Source organism: Lemur catta, chromosome 15, assembly GCF_020740605.2.
Source record: "Lemur catta isolate mLemCat1 chromosome 15, mLemCat1.pri, whole genome shotgun sequence".
In the NCBI taxonomy this organism is placed as follows: domain Eukaryota; kingdom Metazoa; phylum Chordata; class Mammalia; order Primates; family Lemuridae; genus Lemur; species Lemur catta.
This window is the reverse complement of record NC_059142.1, coordinates 10,296,049-10,311,821: the sequence shown is the minus strand read 5'-3', so window position 1 is coordinate 10,311,821 and position 15,773 is coordinate 10,296,049. Positions and strand designations below refer to the sequence as shown.

General features: G+C 47.4%; 1 protein-coding gene and 1 pseudogene across 7 annotated transcripts in view; one reads left to right on the top strand and one right to left on the bottom strand.

Moving 5' to 3' along the window:
• Window positions 1-15,773, bottom strand: part of DNAH2 (dynein axonemal heavy chain 2) — a 102,525-nt gene that overhangs the window by 50,923 nt on the left and 35,829 nt on the right. For all 7 annotated transcript variants that reach the window (XR_006739508.1, XM_045570133.1, XM_045570135.1 and 4 more), the window contains exons 18-35: window positions 15,473-15,661; window positions 15,186-15,333; window positions 14,525-14,717; window positions 12,887-13,087; window positions 12,648-12,804; window positions 12,154-12,328; window positions 11,534-11,697; window positions 9,964-10,125; window positions 9,758-9,861; window positions 6,980-7,136; window positions 6,747-6,829; window positions 6,456-6,636; window positions 5,921-6,059; window positions 1,938-2,155; window positions 1,569-1,670; window positions 1,094-1,219; window positions 664-774; window positions 178-366 (exon numbers count right to left, since the gene is read on the bottom strand). Coding sequence is in view for 6 of the 7 variants with exons in the window: in XM_045570133.1 (XP_045426089.1) it covers window positions 178-366; window positions 664-774; window positions 1,094-1,219; window positions 1,569-1,670; window positions 1,938-2,155; window positions 5,921-6,059; window positions 6,456-6,636; window positions 6,747-6,829; window positions 6,980-7,136; window positions 9,758-9,861; window positions 9,964-10,125; window positions 11,534-11,697; window positions 12,154-12,328; window positions 12,648-12,804; window positions 12,887-13,087; window positions 14,525-14,717; window positions 15,186-15,333; window positions 15,473-15,661 (2,799 nt within the window). In the remaining variant the exon portion in view is untranslated. The remainder of the gene's footprint in view (window positions 1-177; window positions 367-663; window positions 775-1,093; window positions 1,220-1,568; window positions 1,671-1,937; window positions 2,156-5,920; window positions 6,060-6,455; window positions 6,637-6,746; window positions 6,830-6,979; window positions 7,137-9,757; window positions 9,862-9,963; window positions 10,126-11,533; window positions 11,698-12,153; window positions 12,329-12,647; window positions 12,805-12,886; window positions 13,088-14,524; window positions 14,718-15,185; window positions 15,334-15,472; window positions 15,662-15,773) is intronic.
• On the top strand, window positions 8,107-8,648 carry LOC123650903 (annotated as a pseudogene).

Below are 15,773 nucleotides of genomic sequence, written 5' to 3'. Positions count from 1 at the left end.
TTTCCTTTTTTATTTATTTTCTCTTTTTTGGTTTACCTGATTCTGTGTTCTCTGGTGCAATGATTGGTTTTATGTGTCAATGGGTCAGGATATTATTGCATTTAGAGAACATGAATTTAATTCAAGCATTAGGATCCATTTTAGGGGAAGAGAGAGGGGAGGTGGCTCATCTAGCACCTTCTCCCAGTAGAATCGAAGTTGGCTGAGCCAGTCAAAGGAGTTGACATCCATGAGGCCACTCTTATAAAGCTTCTCCAACACATCCCGGGCATGAATTTCTATCGTCACCAGAGCCACAATTTTAAGCCGCATGATCTTGGTCAAGTTCCCCCGGATGGCTTCTGAATACTTATTCAGGATTGACACCTGTGGGGAGGCAGCAGGGGACAGATCCTAATCTCACCTCATCCTAACCCAACCCCCTTCCATAGCCAATGCTGACCCCACCCCTGTCACTCCCAACCCCCTCAACAGCAACATGGGGAAACGTAATTCTGCCTCACTTCAGTCTCCTCCCCGGACTCCCCTCACAGAGCACCGTCACTCTGGCTCTCCTCAGCTCATCTCTAACTCTGACTCAAACTGCCACCTCCTCCCTCCCATTCTAACTCCGGGCTTGCAGAGTCCCACACCTCTAACTCCCACACTTGCAGAGTCCCGCACCTGCTTCTTCTTCATGACCTTGAGGATTTTCTTATCTCCCCGCTCCTTAGCTGTCAGCAGGCACTTGGTGACATCAGCCGTCCACTGGATCTGACTGGCAGTGATCACCATCTGCGGATGTGCAGAAGCTGGGTCCCAAAGCCCTGTCCTCAGCCACCCACCCACACAGCCCAGCTCCCAAGTCCCAGCTTCCAGCTTCTTCCAGGACTAGGTGCTACGTACGCCTCTCTCACGATGCCTAATCTGCTCCAAAGGATGGGGCAGACGCCTAAGGTCAGGAGCCAAAGGGCCAGCATGTGGCATACCAGAGACACAACCAGAGAGGGGGGCGAGAAGCCCGAATTTGTGAGACTCACAATTCTCTTCCCATTGGCTGCTCATTTCTAATTCCGTTTTTCTCGTTCCCTCATCTCTACTGAGCCCAGCTCACCTGGCCAGCCCACTCCTTCACCCATTTGTCCCTCTTGTTGAGGAACTTCTTGAGGGCCAGGCGGCAATTCCGGAGAAGGTCCCGCAGGGTCACCCTCATGGTCCGTTCCACATCACCAAGCCAGGACTGGGGGCAGGTGAGAGAACAGGGTGGCTGGGGGTCAGAGACAAGGTTCTCCAAAGGGAAGGTCCTTAGGAAAGAGGACTCCAGGGCTTTGGACACAAGGGAAAAGCAGGAACTGGGCAACAGCAGGCTCGGGTCCTTGAGAGAAATGGAGGCTAGGAGGAAGGTCATCTGATTTTCAGGAAGAAACTTTAGGTTCAAGCCAGAGGTTAGAGTTGTCAGGAATGGCAGGTAGAAGGGAAAAAGTGAATAACTTAGGCCCTTCACAGGGGATTCTCTCCTCACAGAGCCAAGCAAACTTTCTAATAGGAAGAATAATCGTCTTGGTCCCAAGACCCTCGCCACAACTCACCTCCACGGGCCCTTCTAAAAACACTGAGTGGAGAAAATCAATGTACTCGCCGTCGCCCGAGAACATCCCCACAGCTTCCCATTTGCTGCTGGGCCCCCCAACCTGTAGAAAAGAGAGCTGTTCATGACTGGCCTGCACACTCTTGGTACCCGCCTGGGAGTATTTGGGCCTCTTCGGGGTCATTTCTGCTCCTCTCCCCTCCTCTCAATGTTATCAGCTCTAAAAACTTCTATCCCATGAGAATCTAGAATCATTAATTAACATCACCCTCCTGTTGGGACGGCATGGTCCCCTCCGAAAGAAGCCTTGATTACCTTGACACCACCATCCCTTCCCTGCCACCATCCCATCATGGCCACCTCTACTGACCTTCTGCATTCTCAGCAATTTGATGTTGTCAAAGCATTTTTTGAGGTGTGGCTGCACAGCCTCTGGGTTGCGGGACTGGCCCAGAATCTCCAGCAGGTCATCATTGGACAAGAAGTAGAAGCGGGGGAAAATATGGCGCTTGGTCTCTAAATACATATCCAGAGACTTCTGAATATCTTCCAGGATTGTGTTCATTTCTATCAATTTGTCCAGGAGGCCTGGGGAGAAGAGCAATGAATGACATTTGATGGCCTGTTTACCATTGCCCTGGGTAGATCTGGATTCCCCAACAGTATCTGCTTTGCCAGCTCTTGAAAGTTGGGGTACAGATTGCCAGAAGGGTTTTTGGAAGCAGAGAAGTATCCCCAATCCTTCTATCATGGTCATCCCATTCTCTTCACTAATCCATCAATAAGTATTCATTACACACTATTATACACATTATAGTTTATACATTCATTACACATCATATATGATTTCATTAATATAGTAATCCTTTCTTACACGAAGTTTGACTTTTCTCAGTTTCAGTTACCTGTAGTCAATGCCAGTCTGAAAATACTAAATGGGAAATTCCAGAAATAAACAATTCCTAAGTTTTAAATTGTGTGTCATTCCAAGTAGCATCATGAAATCTTAGCCCCCTCTCACTCCAACCTGCGCCAGACATGAATCATCCCTCTGGTCCCGTGTCCCCATGCCATAGCTGTCCACCCGTCACTCACTTAGTAGCATCTTGGTTATCAGATCAACTGTTATGGGATCACAGTGCTTGTGTTCAAGTCACCCTTATTTTACTTCATAATGGCCCCAAAGTACAAGAGTAATGATACTGCCAATTCGGACATGCCATAGAGAAGTCGTACAGTGCTTCCTTCGAGTGAAAAGGTGAAAGTTCTTGACTGGAGTTGCTAAGATCAACAATAAGAATGAATCTTCTATCTGTGAAATTGTGAAGAAGGAAAAAGAAATTCATGCTCGTTTTGCTATCACACCTCAAACTGCAAAAGTTATGGCCATGGTGTGTGATAAGCGCTTAGTTAAGATGGAAAAGGGCATTAAATTTGTGGGTAGAAAACATGACCAGAAATGTGTTCCAACTGATGGCAGTTGGGTTCGTTACTACCCGAGGTTTCAGGCATCCACTGGGGGTCTTGGAACATATCCCCCAAGGATAAGGGAGGTGGGGACTACCACACCTCCCATCAGTCTTCAGAACAACAATCCTCTTCCACCTAAGAACTCAGGGCTTCATCTTCCTTCCTTTAAATGGGGAAAAGAAAAAAGAAAGAAAGAAGGAAAAAAGAACTAGAGGCTCTGATGGTCATCCCAAGAGCTTCTGAAAATTAGAGATTATTCTTCATTTACACAATCTAATACGTTAAGTCGTTAGATTTAAATACATGTCACATGCACACAATGAAAGAGGTCTGCAATGACTGGTTGCCAGCCCCTCAAGTCATAGCAAAAATAGCACTAGACTTGGGGGCAGAAGACCTCCATTTAAATTTACTAGCATGGGCCGGGCGCAGTGGCTCACGCCTGTAATACTAGCCCTCTGGGAGGCCGAGGCAGGAGGATTGTTTGAGCTCAGGAGTTCAAGACCAGCCTGAGCAAGAGCGAGACCCCATCTCTACTAAAAATAGAAAGAGATTATATGGACAGCTAAAAATATATATAGAAAAATGAGCCAGACATGGTGGCACATGCCTGTAGTCTCAGCTACTCGGGAGGCTGAGGCAGGAGGATTGCTTGAGCCCAGGAGTTTGAGGTTGCTGTGAGCTAGGCTGATGCCATGGCACTCTAGCCCAGGCAACAGAGTGAGACTCTGTCTCAATAAATAAATAAATAAATAAATAAATAAATAAATAAATAAATAAATAAATTTACTAGCATGGCCAGGCATCATGGCTCATGCCTGTAATCCTAGCACTTTGGGAGGCTAAGATGGGAGGATTGCTTGAGGCCAGGATTTCAAGACCAACCTAGGCAACAGCAAGACCCTGACTCTGCAAAAATTTTAAAAATTACTGGGGCATGGTGGTGTGCACCTGTAGTTCCAGCTACTCCAGGAGCTGGGGCAGAAGGATCCCTTGAGCCCAGGAATTGGAGATTGTAGTGAGTTATGATGATGTCACTGCAGTCTAGCCTGGGCAACAGAGCAAGACCCTGTCTCAAAAGGAAAAAATAATGTACTAGCATGTTGTTAACCCCATTGAGCTTTGACCTCTTTATCTGTAAAATGGCAATAAGATCCATCTCAAACAACAATTTGAGATATTAAATAAAATGCATTCACATTTGTAAGTTCTCAACAATCTTAGCTTCCTTCCAGCCTACATCCCCATACTTTAGGTCTTGATTGGTTTTTCCCCTTGTCTTCCGAGTTTCTAGCTTTCTGGAGAAAGTGTGGATGCCAGTGAGTGTGAACTCTGGGGTGCCCCTCAAGCCTTGAGTCCACAGGCCACTGGAGCCTCTCAGTGAGAACCCTAGTGACCCTCAGAGATCACAGGGAGACTCAGCAGCCATGGACGAGATGGATTTGTTCTGTGCGTTGTTTTTATGGCTTTGCTTATAAATTGTTCCAAAATAAAATTTTGTTAATTATCTCAAATATTATATTATCAGTTGTTGTCACTCAACTTTGCATATTGTATACTTACCTTTTATCAGAATAATTAATGTTTTTTGTGTGTGTGTATAATCAAGGACCTTGGGAAAATGAAGAATTGTTAGAATAGCCCTAGGCAAAATAAAGAAGTCCTCTGTACCCCTGCCAGGACTCCTCTCCTCAGGATACCCATTCTATTTTTAATTTTTATTTATTTAGTTATTTATTTTTATAAATAACTGCCAGGACTCCTCTCCTCAGGATACCCATTCTATTTTTAATTTTTATTTATTTAGTTATTTATTTTTATTTTTTTGAGACAGGGTCTCACTCTGTCACCTGGGCTAGAGTGCAGTGGCATCATCGTAGTTCATAGCAACCTCAAACTCCTGAGCTCAAGTGATCCTCCTGCCTCAGCCTCCTGAGTAGCTGGGACTACAGTCACACACCACTATGCCCGGCTAATTTTTCTAATTTTTGTAGAGTCTTGCTCTAGCTCCAGTTGGTCTTGAACTCCTGGCCTCAAGCGATCCTCTCGCCTCAGCCTCCCAAAGTGCTGGGATGACAGGTGTGAGCCACAGTGCCAGGCCTGGATACCGTTTTAGGTGCCTTTTGCCAAGCCTGACTCCCTTGATCCTTTACTCTGAAATATCCCAATCAATCAGAATTCACTTTCTTCCCCATGCTCTACCCCATACCCTACTCCATCCCCATGCCTACCAAAGTAGCTACAATAAAGACTAGTTAATATGGTCAACTAAAGTCAATGTAATAATAATAATAGCCAATAATAATAATAGTAACCAAGGGCTTACTATGTGCCATTTAGTGTGGTAAGTGCTTTATTTGTGTTACCTCATTTACCTACATTACCTCAACGAATGTGCTCATCGAACAAACCAGCTAGAGAAGAAGAGCGATTCCTCAGTCAGGGCCTGCTGAGACGCAGCGCTATGAATTGAGCACTAACTTTTTGCCAGACACTGTATTGTAAGTGCCACACACTCTTTTGTACTCCTGACAGAAACCCTGTGAAACAGCTTTCATTAATGCCCCTGCTGCAGAGGAAACCATGGTAGGGAGGAAGTTGCTGCTCAAGAGCATGTAGTCCGTAAGGCCCTATTATCAACTGGATTTTAAACTCAAGTCTGCCTGATTCCATATCCCATGCTCCTAACCACTGTTACACTTCACTCAATTTGCTGAATTTAATTCACTGAATTGTTATTTAATGCTCAGAAGAGGTGATGGAGATGGGAAGTGTGATGATGGCCAGGGACATCAGTCTTTCAATAAATGAAGCACGTGGCCATGACTTCACATAAAGTAGTGCCCATCGAGGCTGTGTCAGGACAGGTCATGGAGCACTGACCTGGGTAGTGGGTGCTCTGGAGAGCGTTGTTGTTCTTGTTCATCCGATCCATGATGGATTTCCAGTTGCTGTTGACCTGGTCAAATGAGGCTGATTCACTGGGCAGCTGCTTGCGGATGTCTTCTCCTTGGAAGATATTCTGAGGGGCCAAGAATCAGGGTGAGAGGCTGTTTGCCACACTCTCCACCCTCTGCTCCCTGCTCCCAGACCAGGGGTGACAGCTGAGTAGAAAGTACAGAGCATTAGAAGCCAAAGGGCAAGAAGCCCAAATTCTATAAGGAAAGTCAGTGTTGGGAGACCAGGTACCTGGATCTAAGAAGAAAAATGGAATGAAAATCTGGGAGGAAGAACAAAGGCTTGTCAAGGAGGGAATCTAAGGTGAAAGGTGGTAAGTGAGAATCAGACAGCTGAGTCCTAGAGGAAAGTGACTTCAAAGGTGGGAAAATGAGGTTGATAATAGGGCAAATATCTAGGTCCTGAGCAAATAAAGGAGCAGAAGCAGGAAGTGGGAAGAGCTCAGGCACTGAATCCTGACCTCCAGATACATCCACTGACGCTGCACTGTGAGCACCATCTCAATGACCTCCAAAATGAGGGAGAGGCAGCGTTCCCAGTGGTCCACATCCTTCTCAAAGGCCTTGACAAAACAAGATGCCTTCATGGTAGATAGAGCTACCTGGTTATCTTCCAGCGCCTGGAATACTTCTTCTGTACCTCTGGGACACAAGGGTCAACATCACAGTTGATTTACATCTGCCAAATCTTCCCTCCCCCAACCCAGGTCACACAGCCCTCCTCTCTCCAAGAGCCCCGGGTCCCTCTCTACCTGAGCCGGTGGTGGCCCTTATCCTTGTAGGGTACTATATCGAGCTGAGTCACCTGCCAGGTCTTAGCAATGTTCTGTAGTGCCTGTAGGGAGAAATTAAGGGACAGAGCAATCAGGCATCTCGTCCCCAAGGGGAACAGGAGCTCAGAGGTGCCATCAGATGATAAACAGCTGAAAGTCTGTGCTCCAGAAGGCTTAGAAAGTTGGGGAGGATGGGGTGAACTGTGTCCTACCACTTCTATAGCCAGCTCTTTGGTGGCTGAAGCAGAGATCTCCCCAATTTTCTCCACATGCTGATCCATCCCAAGCTCCACAATCTGCTCCAAGGTGAAGCTTTCAGATTGCTGATCAAACTCCCGTTGGATCTCATCCCTGACCTGGTCCCAGTGCCTGCAGCCAGGAACAGGAGGTGTTAGGACAGGAGTGTGAGCATCACTCCCCATGCTTTCTCCCATTGGGATGTTGTGGTTCTGTGTGTCTGTTAATTCATGGTTCAACACATTTTACTAAACAGGCTCTCAGATGCAATCTTAGGCACCATGGGGAACACAAAAATTGAGGCGATACCCTCCAGGTTGATATTCTCTGGAGAGGGAGTTAAGGCGGGTATGCACACAAAATACACAAGAAATTATTGCAGGTTTCCTATAGATCTGTGCTGAGTAATTGCCTTACATGAAACATCTCATTTAACTCTCACAGCTACTCTATAAATTAGAAATTATTATAATTCCATGTATGGATAAATAAACTGAGGCTTAGAAAGGTTAAATAACTTAAATAAAGTGTTCAGGTAATACTTAACCACATAACACTTAATGGTTTGGGCATTGCCAAAAACATTACACTGAAGGCAATGCGAAAGAAGTCAGATTATTTTCTCCTAAATGGATAGATAGTGATCAAAACATCATTTATAAAAAGTTTATTCTATCCCCAATGGCTTGAAATATTTCCTCTATCATATAATAAATTCCAGATACACTAAAAGAGTTAAACTTGAAAAACACAAAGTATCAGAGGAAAGAATGGAGAGAAGGTATTTGTAACTTTGAGATAGGGAAGGTCTTAAACAAGACACAAAAGCAAAAACCATAAAGAAAGAGAGTTATACTTTTGACTACATCAAAATAAAACCTTTTTTTAATGACAGAAGATACAATGCTTGGCCACGATAGACAACTCCCTCCTAGACAGAGGGAGGCCCTGGGGAAGGGGGAAGAGAATAAGGAATCAGCAAGGCTGGATAACCCAGGACAGTGCAAGAAGCCAAGGACAGGAAAGAAGGAAGACTTGGTGTGGTGCCACCATGTCCTCCACCTTGGGTCTCTGCACCTTTTGAGGAGCTCCCAACAGTGCCATGTTGGAACAAGGTATCTGCAGGTTCACAATCTCTGTGGCCCGTAGGAGCCACTGTGGGGGGTGGGGGAGCCAGGGAAGAATTTGCCATTTTCAGTGGAAAACAAGTGGCAGTTACTAGTTATGATGGTTTTGCACTTTGGATCTGGATTTGCTGCACCTTTCTTTCTTTCTTTTTTTTTTGGAGACAGAGTCTCACTCTGTTGCCCGGGCTAGAGTGCCGTGGCGTCAGCCTAGCTCACAGCAACCTCAAACTCCTGGGCTCAAGCAACCCTTCTGCCTCAGCCTCCCAAGTAGCTGGGACTACAGGCATGCGCCACCATGCCCAACTAATTTTTTCTGTATATATTTTTAGTTGTCCATATACTTTATTTCTATTTTTAGTAGAGACGAGGTCTCGCTCTTAATCAGGCTGGTCTCAAACTCCTGAGCTCAAACGATCCGCCTGCCTCGACTTCCTAGAGTGCTGGGATAACAGGCGTGAGCCACCACACCCGGCCTGCACCTTTCTTTATAGTAAGACACCAACTGCTTAAGAAATAAGATGTTTTAGTTCATCTATTTAACAAATACAAAGACATTTTAGGAGGTGCAATCTCTAAAAAATGGCTCAAACTCTTGAATTCATACAGCATATTAGATATGTTTGTAAATAAATTTATCACACAAATGTTTAATATCTCTTTCCTGAAGTAGGGAATGTGATAATTGAGCACTTGCTTACTTTATTATTTGGTTTATATTCCAGTATTCATCTCTTAATCAAGAACTGTGTGTCATTTAGCTTGTTTCATGGTTTTAAATTCTTAGATTTTGTTTAATTTTTGATCCCTATGCCAGGACTTCGTTAGTAATTTATGTTATGAACAAGAAATGCAAATTGGGAAAAAGAAACAAAGAAGCAGAGGACAGTGGCAGGCTTGATGTCTGCACCCCACGTTCATCGAGCACTGTTCACAATAGCTGAGATACAGAATCAACCCAAGTGTCCCCCAACCAAGGAATGAATTAAGAAAATGTAGTATACGTATACGACAGAATACGATTCAGCCTTTAAAAAGAAGGAATTCCTGTCATTTGGAACAACACGGATGAGCCTGGAGGACATCATGCTTAGTGAAATAAGTCAGGCATAGAAAGACAAATACCACGTAATCTCACATGTGGAATCTAAAAAAGGCAAACTCACAGAAACAGAGAGTACAGTGGAGGCTACCAGGGGCTGGGGTTAGGGGTTGGGAGATGTTGGTCAAAGGAAACAAAATGGCAGTTAGACAGGAGGAATAAATTCAAGAGATCATGTACAGCATGTTGACTATAGTTAATGTACCGTGTACTTGAAAATCACTCAGAGAATAGATTTAAGTGTTTGCATTACAAAAGAAATAAATATGAGAGGTAATGTATGTTAATTAGCTCAATGTGTGTATTCCATAATGGGTATATACTTCAAAACATCATGTGTACTCCATGAATACATACAATTTTCATTTGTTAATTACAAATAATTTTTTTTAAAAGACACACGCGTGTGGAGAGAGGGGAAGGGAGGGCTGTGAACACCGCAAAGGGGAGAAAGGAAAGAACCAGGTGACGGCACGGGCCTGAGCGGGCAGAGTGGTCACCCCCCCGGAGTGGACAAGCAGCCTCACCTGTCTCGAAGGGCAGGGTTTCGCAGGTCTGAGATGAGAGGCATGGTCCTCTTGAACTGCTCTATTTTTGAGCGAGTGGTTTCAATAATGTCCCAGTTTCGGTCCTGAGCAGACGTGGGAGGCATCAGAAGACCTGAAGACCTTCCCCGGATGGCCCCCCTTCCTCTGTTGACTTATCCTCTGCCCCTCCTCCCTCCTCCACACACCTTGTACTCTTTGGCTAGTCTTGTGAGGCGACGAAACAGTCCATGGGCCATGGTCTCCATGGCCTCTGTCTGCAGGGTCAGGAACTGGCCCATCTTCCACTGGTTCCAGTTCTCCTCCCAGTCCCGCGTGATCTCCCAGACTTGCTGGAGCGCATCGAGCTCCTACACAGCCGAGAGCAGGATGTGTGACGTGAAGTGGCCCCTGCCCTCCTCCTCCCTCACAGACACTCAGGTCCTTTGCTTCTCTCATTCTGCGGAGCTTTCCCCTCCAGATAACGGAGCTGCCTCCTCAGCTCACGTTCTTTTCTCCACTGTCTTGCCTTAAGAGCTCCTCAGATAACAAGCACACGACAAGATCCTCAACATTATGCGTCCTTAGGGAAATGCAAATCAAAGCCTCAATAAGAAACCACTTCACACCCACTAGGATGGCTAGAACCAAAAAAAAAAAAGGTAAATAAGAATTGGCAAGGATGTGGATTAATGGGAATCCTCGTACACTGCTACTGGGAACATAACATGGTGCAGCTGCTGTGGAAAATGGCTTGGCAGCTCCTCAAAAAGTTAAACAGAGTTTCCACAGGACCCAGCAGTTCCTCTCCTAGGTTTACACCCACAGGAATGGGGAACAAGTACATGCCTGTTCACAACAGCTCTACTCCCTGGAGCTAAAAGATGGGAATAACCCCATGCCCATCACCTGGTGATGGGTAAGCAGAATGTGGCAAATTCACACAATGGAATATTATTCACCCATAAAAGGGATGAAGCACCGATACATGCTACAACATGGCTGAACCATGAAAACATTATGCTAAGCGAAAGAAGTCAGAGTGAAAAGGCCTCGCATTCATGGTTCCATTTGCATGAAATGTCCAGAGTAGGCAAATCCACATACATGGAAGACACATTAGTAACTGACGGGGGCTATGGGAGAGGGGACAGGAGTGACTGCCTGCTAATGGTGCAGAGCTTCTCTTTGGGGGCAATACAAATATTTTAGAACTAGATGGAAGCGATAGTTGTGCAACATTGTGCATGTACTAAATGCTACTGTTTGTTTTTTTTTGTTTTTTTTTTTGAGACAGAGTCTTGCTCTGTTGCCTGGGCTAGAGTGCCATGGCATCAGCCTAGCTCACAGCAACCTCAAACTCCTAGGCTCAGGCAATCCTCCTGCCTCAGCCTCCCAAGTAGCTGGGACTACAGGTATGCGCCACCATGCCCGGCTATTTTTTTCTATATATTTTTAGTTAGCCAGATAATTTCTTTCTATTTTTAGTAGAGACGGAGTCTTGCTCTTGCTCAGGCTGGTCTCGAACTCCTGACCTTGAGTGATCCTCCCACCTCGGCCTCCCAGAGTGCTAGGGTAACAGGCGTGAGCCACCGTACCCAGCCTACTGTTCACTTTAAAATGGTTAATTTTGTTATGTGAATTTTACCTCAATTGAAAAAAAAAGCTCCTCATGAGCTCATCTTCCTGGTCCCAGCTGCTTTTCCAGGCCCTGAGGACCCATCCCCCTGTCCCTGTCCCTTACCTCCGGTTACCACAGGGGCCTAGCTCACACATCACCTTCTCCAGGTTCTGAAGGTCCTTGGAGGCCGGCTGCTCGATCTTGAAGATGCCCAGGTTGGAGCGGAGACTGTTTTCCTCTTCCCGCATGGCCATCAGCGTGGCCCGCACCTGTGCGATCTGATCCAGCGCCGCCATGTAGCCCACGTTGCTGCTGAAGGGGCCTGCAGGGGGTTCAGGGCGAAGCTCAGCTTCCCACTCGCCCGTGGTCACTGACAGCAAGGTCCTGGCTCTCTTATCTCTTTGAGGGCAAAGCTCACTTCTCTCCTCACGTGAGGCGGGCAGAGAAGGAGGGTGAGAGGGGACGCATTGAAAGAACGATGCTTAGTCTTACTAAAACTCCTAAATGTGGCTCGAGAATCAGGAACAGATGTAATACAGGAAGTCGGTATAAGAAACCCAGAAACATTGTGAGCTGGGCCGCTGCCTCCCACCCCAAAACTAGCGCCACCAGCTTGTGCTCCCCCTCTTCACTCCTGATGGAGCCCTGGGGCTTAGGCTCTGTCCCTCCCCAGCCCTGACCTCCTCCCGCCTTGTTCTCACCTTCCCAGGACCTAGGCTCAGAGGACTGGGTCTCAAAACAAAGGATGAAGAAGTGGGAGAGGTGGAGAAAGGAGTACCTTTGACTTCAAAATCTTCTAGAAGATTATGAGCTTTCTTCTTGAAATCATCGGCTGAGTGAATAAGGCCTGTCTTGAATTTCTCCTTGTGTTTCTTCAGCATCTGTTCGCTGTCCAGCAGAGTTTGCTGGAAGACGACCCACTCGCCATTGAGACTGTCCAGCATCTCCAGCACCTAGGGACATCGAAGAGGAGGGATGGCCCATGAGCAGGAGGTCTGTCCTCTCACCAGGGCTTTTAAGGACTCTTTTCTTATCTCCAGACTAGAGTCCGAGGGCTAGTTTTCCATGTGTGATGAGGCACAGAGAAACCAAGGAGAAACCCTTAAGCCGACCAGAATTATCATTCGAGCCAGCCTGGGCTCCAGAGGCTTTTGAATCTTGAGTCTTCTCCCTGCTCCCTTCTCTGCCCTCCCCGCTGACAGCACAGGGTCCCCCACCATCCGCTGCTGGTATGGACCCAACTCGGGTGGCCTAGACACTGCAGGAACTCACACTGTTCTCCACCAGCACCTCGTACTTTTCGAGAATGGCGAATTGCTCGTGTATGGGAGAGATCTGGGCCTCCAGGTTCGGCAAGTCATGCTGCAGGGTGTCCATGAGCTGCAAACTGACCCCCAGCTCCTCCAGCGTCTGGGGAGGGCGGCTGATTCTGAAGGGAGGCAAAGGGCACGCTGCTAAGCAGAAGGCACAGGGCCTGCCCCCGCCCCACCCCTGCCGGCCCCAGCGCGTACTTCTCCCCATTCTCCATCAGGTAGTTGTGCAGCTCCAGGAGACGCCCCGCCGCCATCTCCCTGAGTAGAGTCGTGAACTTGTTCTGCCACTCATTGCAGTGCTGCACCAGCGAGAACTTGAGGTGCGAACAGTCCAGCAGCACAAACTGGATGTTGAGGACGGTCTCCTCCTTCTGCACGTTATTAGCCACCTCCGTGTAGCTATGAGAGCCCCAGATCCCTGCTAGGATGTTGTTTTCTTTGCAGACATGCCCCCTGCCCTGACACCAACTCAAGGTCTCGTTTGCTTCTACCCAGACCTGGACAGCAGTTTTAGAGTGTTCTTCTACTCCCAGGTATTCCCCATTTCAGTCCACCCTGGGCATGCGGCTGTGACTGTCATTTTCCCAATCACTGGCTACAAGACAGCAGTCAAACTGCTTAGCCTGGCATTCAAGGCTTACATAGGTCTGGGTTGAGCTCACCCTGTGCTGCTTCCTGGTTCTGTGACCTCAGGAAGGTCTTTTGCTAACTGCTCTGAGCCTCAGTTTCCTCATCTGTAACACAGTGATGATAATAAAACCTAACTCAAAAGGTGGTTGAGAGAATTCAGTGGGCTGTTGTATATAAATCCCTTTGCATACTTCCTTCCCTGTGCCTATGGTCTAGACTACTCACTGCATGGGGAACATGCTCACGTGTTCCCATCTTTATAACCTTTGCTTACGCTATTCCCTCCATGTTGAATGCCCTCCCCACTGCCTGCCTCTGCCTGTTGAAATCCTGCTCATCCTGTAAAGCCCAGCCCCAAAGTCCCTTCCTCTGTGAAGCCTTTCCTGAAGTCCTTGGCTAGAAATTCCCTCTCCTTCCACTGAACCGCCCTGGCACCTTGTACGCCGTAATCATTGCACTTATCACATTAAAGCTTGTGTAATAACAATAGGTACATTAGTACAGTACTTTAGAGTTTACAAAGTGCTTTCATCTGTACTTAATAATATTGATAACTTCACAATGTTCCAAGGCAGGTAGTATAATATCTGTCTCATGGGAAACTGAGGCCCGGAGAGTATAAGAAACCTGCCCAGGGCTGCACAGCCAGTAGCGTGTAGAGCTGGGATGCCAAGAATTCTCAAGACACCGCTGCGCCGCTCTCTCAGCGATACCTTCACCTTCCCCACTACACTACAGCCGTCCGGAGGAAAGAATGTGTTCATTTCTCTTTTTCTTAATTCCTCATGGCCCATAGGACAATAGTGTTTGTGGAATGAATGAGTGACCAAAGGACCATGAAAAGAAGGGAGTTAACATCAGAATTTAAGAATCTTCTTCCATCTTACTCCGATCTGCCTTATTAGAAAGAAGCTGCTCACTTCCCTCATCTTTCAGATCCCTGGCCTTTCTCCTTCCCCGCCCAGACCCTGCTGTACTCCCCCAGACACCTGATTTCCCCTGAAATCTTGTCCAGCTCTTCCCTGAGCTCCACCCCTTGAGAAGCAAAGGTACAGTGCCCCAGCTCCTGCTCCTTTCCTATAGTTGGGGACACACATTTTCTGCACGTCCCTCACCCCCAACCCCCTTCCCAAGTGTCTAGGCCGGGACCTCCTCCAATTCTGTACGTCCTACAGACAGACTTCCATGCACACCTTCAGCACTCACCGGGCGATGTCGGCATCAAAGGAAGAGACAGGGGGGTTGAGGCGCTGGTAGCGACGAATGAAAGAGTCTTTGTTGATCTCCCAGATTTCCCGGTACATGTCCCAGGTCTTGAGGTAGTTCTGCAGCAGGCTCGCATTGTTGGTCATTCCACTGCTGATCTGCATCTGGATCTTCTTGATGTCCTCATCTCGCTCTTTAAAGGGATCCAGTAAAACGCTTCTCATTGCTTCCACCCCAACCCAAGCTCCAGCCTAGCACCTGGTCACAGACTTTCCACTGCAACACCAGCTCCCCAAAGAAACACTGCTCAGACATGAGCATTAGAAAGTAGAGGAGGAGGCAGGAAGTACGAGTATGACTCTTAGTGTCTCTTCCACAGGATCAGATGTCTCACCTATTGGTATCTGGGCTTCTTGTAGCCCAGCCTCAGTCCCAAATTTGTCTTTCCTCATCTCCCACACCAAATCCCAAATCTCATGAGCATCAGTCACTTAATCCCAACCCCCATCCCTGCGCCTGTTCCCTTCCCCAATCTGGCCTTTTCCTGGGTTTACCACTGGCCCAGCATGTCTGGAAACAGCCCTGGTCTCTTCTCCTCGCTCTGCCCTTTCCTCACCCTCTGATCCTCCCACACCTTATGCCTTCCCCTTTGCCCACTCACCCACGATCATGTAGATGGGTTCACGATGCATCTTGCGCTTGGTGAGAATTTCAGGGAGGTGGCAGAAGACAGAGATGGTGGAAAAGAGGTGGTTGCCAATGTCATTGACCACACCTGCCAAAGTCTGCAGGGCAGGTGAGAACTCCACCTGTGGGGAATGCAGTGCAGAAGGGGAGAGAAGCCTCAGGACTGGTAAGGTCAAGGCCAAGGACCAAGCGTGGGAATTGAGGGAAACTGAAAAATAAAGTGTGATAGTTTGGGGATGTTGGAGGCAAAGTGGTCCCCACCTGTGCCACACCTCCCGGCACATCATTCTGCAAAATGACAAGGACTTGGAAGAGTGGGTTTGGCGTGGTCTTTCCATCCCCATTGATAGCCTTGGACAGTTCCAGGAGTGACCACTTCACGTTCAGGCGCAGGGCATCCTCCATCATGTGGTCCAGCCGAACCATGTACAGCATCCACTGCTGCTGAATCTGGTGGGGAAAAGGGGGGAGAAAGAGCCCTCAGGGAAGACAGGGCAGGTTCAGCCAGCAGGGAGGGGAACAAGCTGGTTAGATGGAAAGGCAGGACATTGAATCCTAAAGG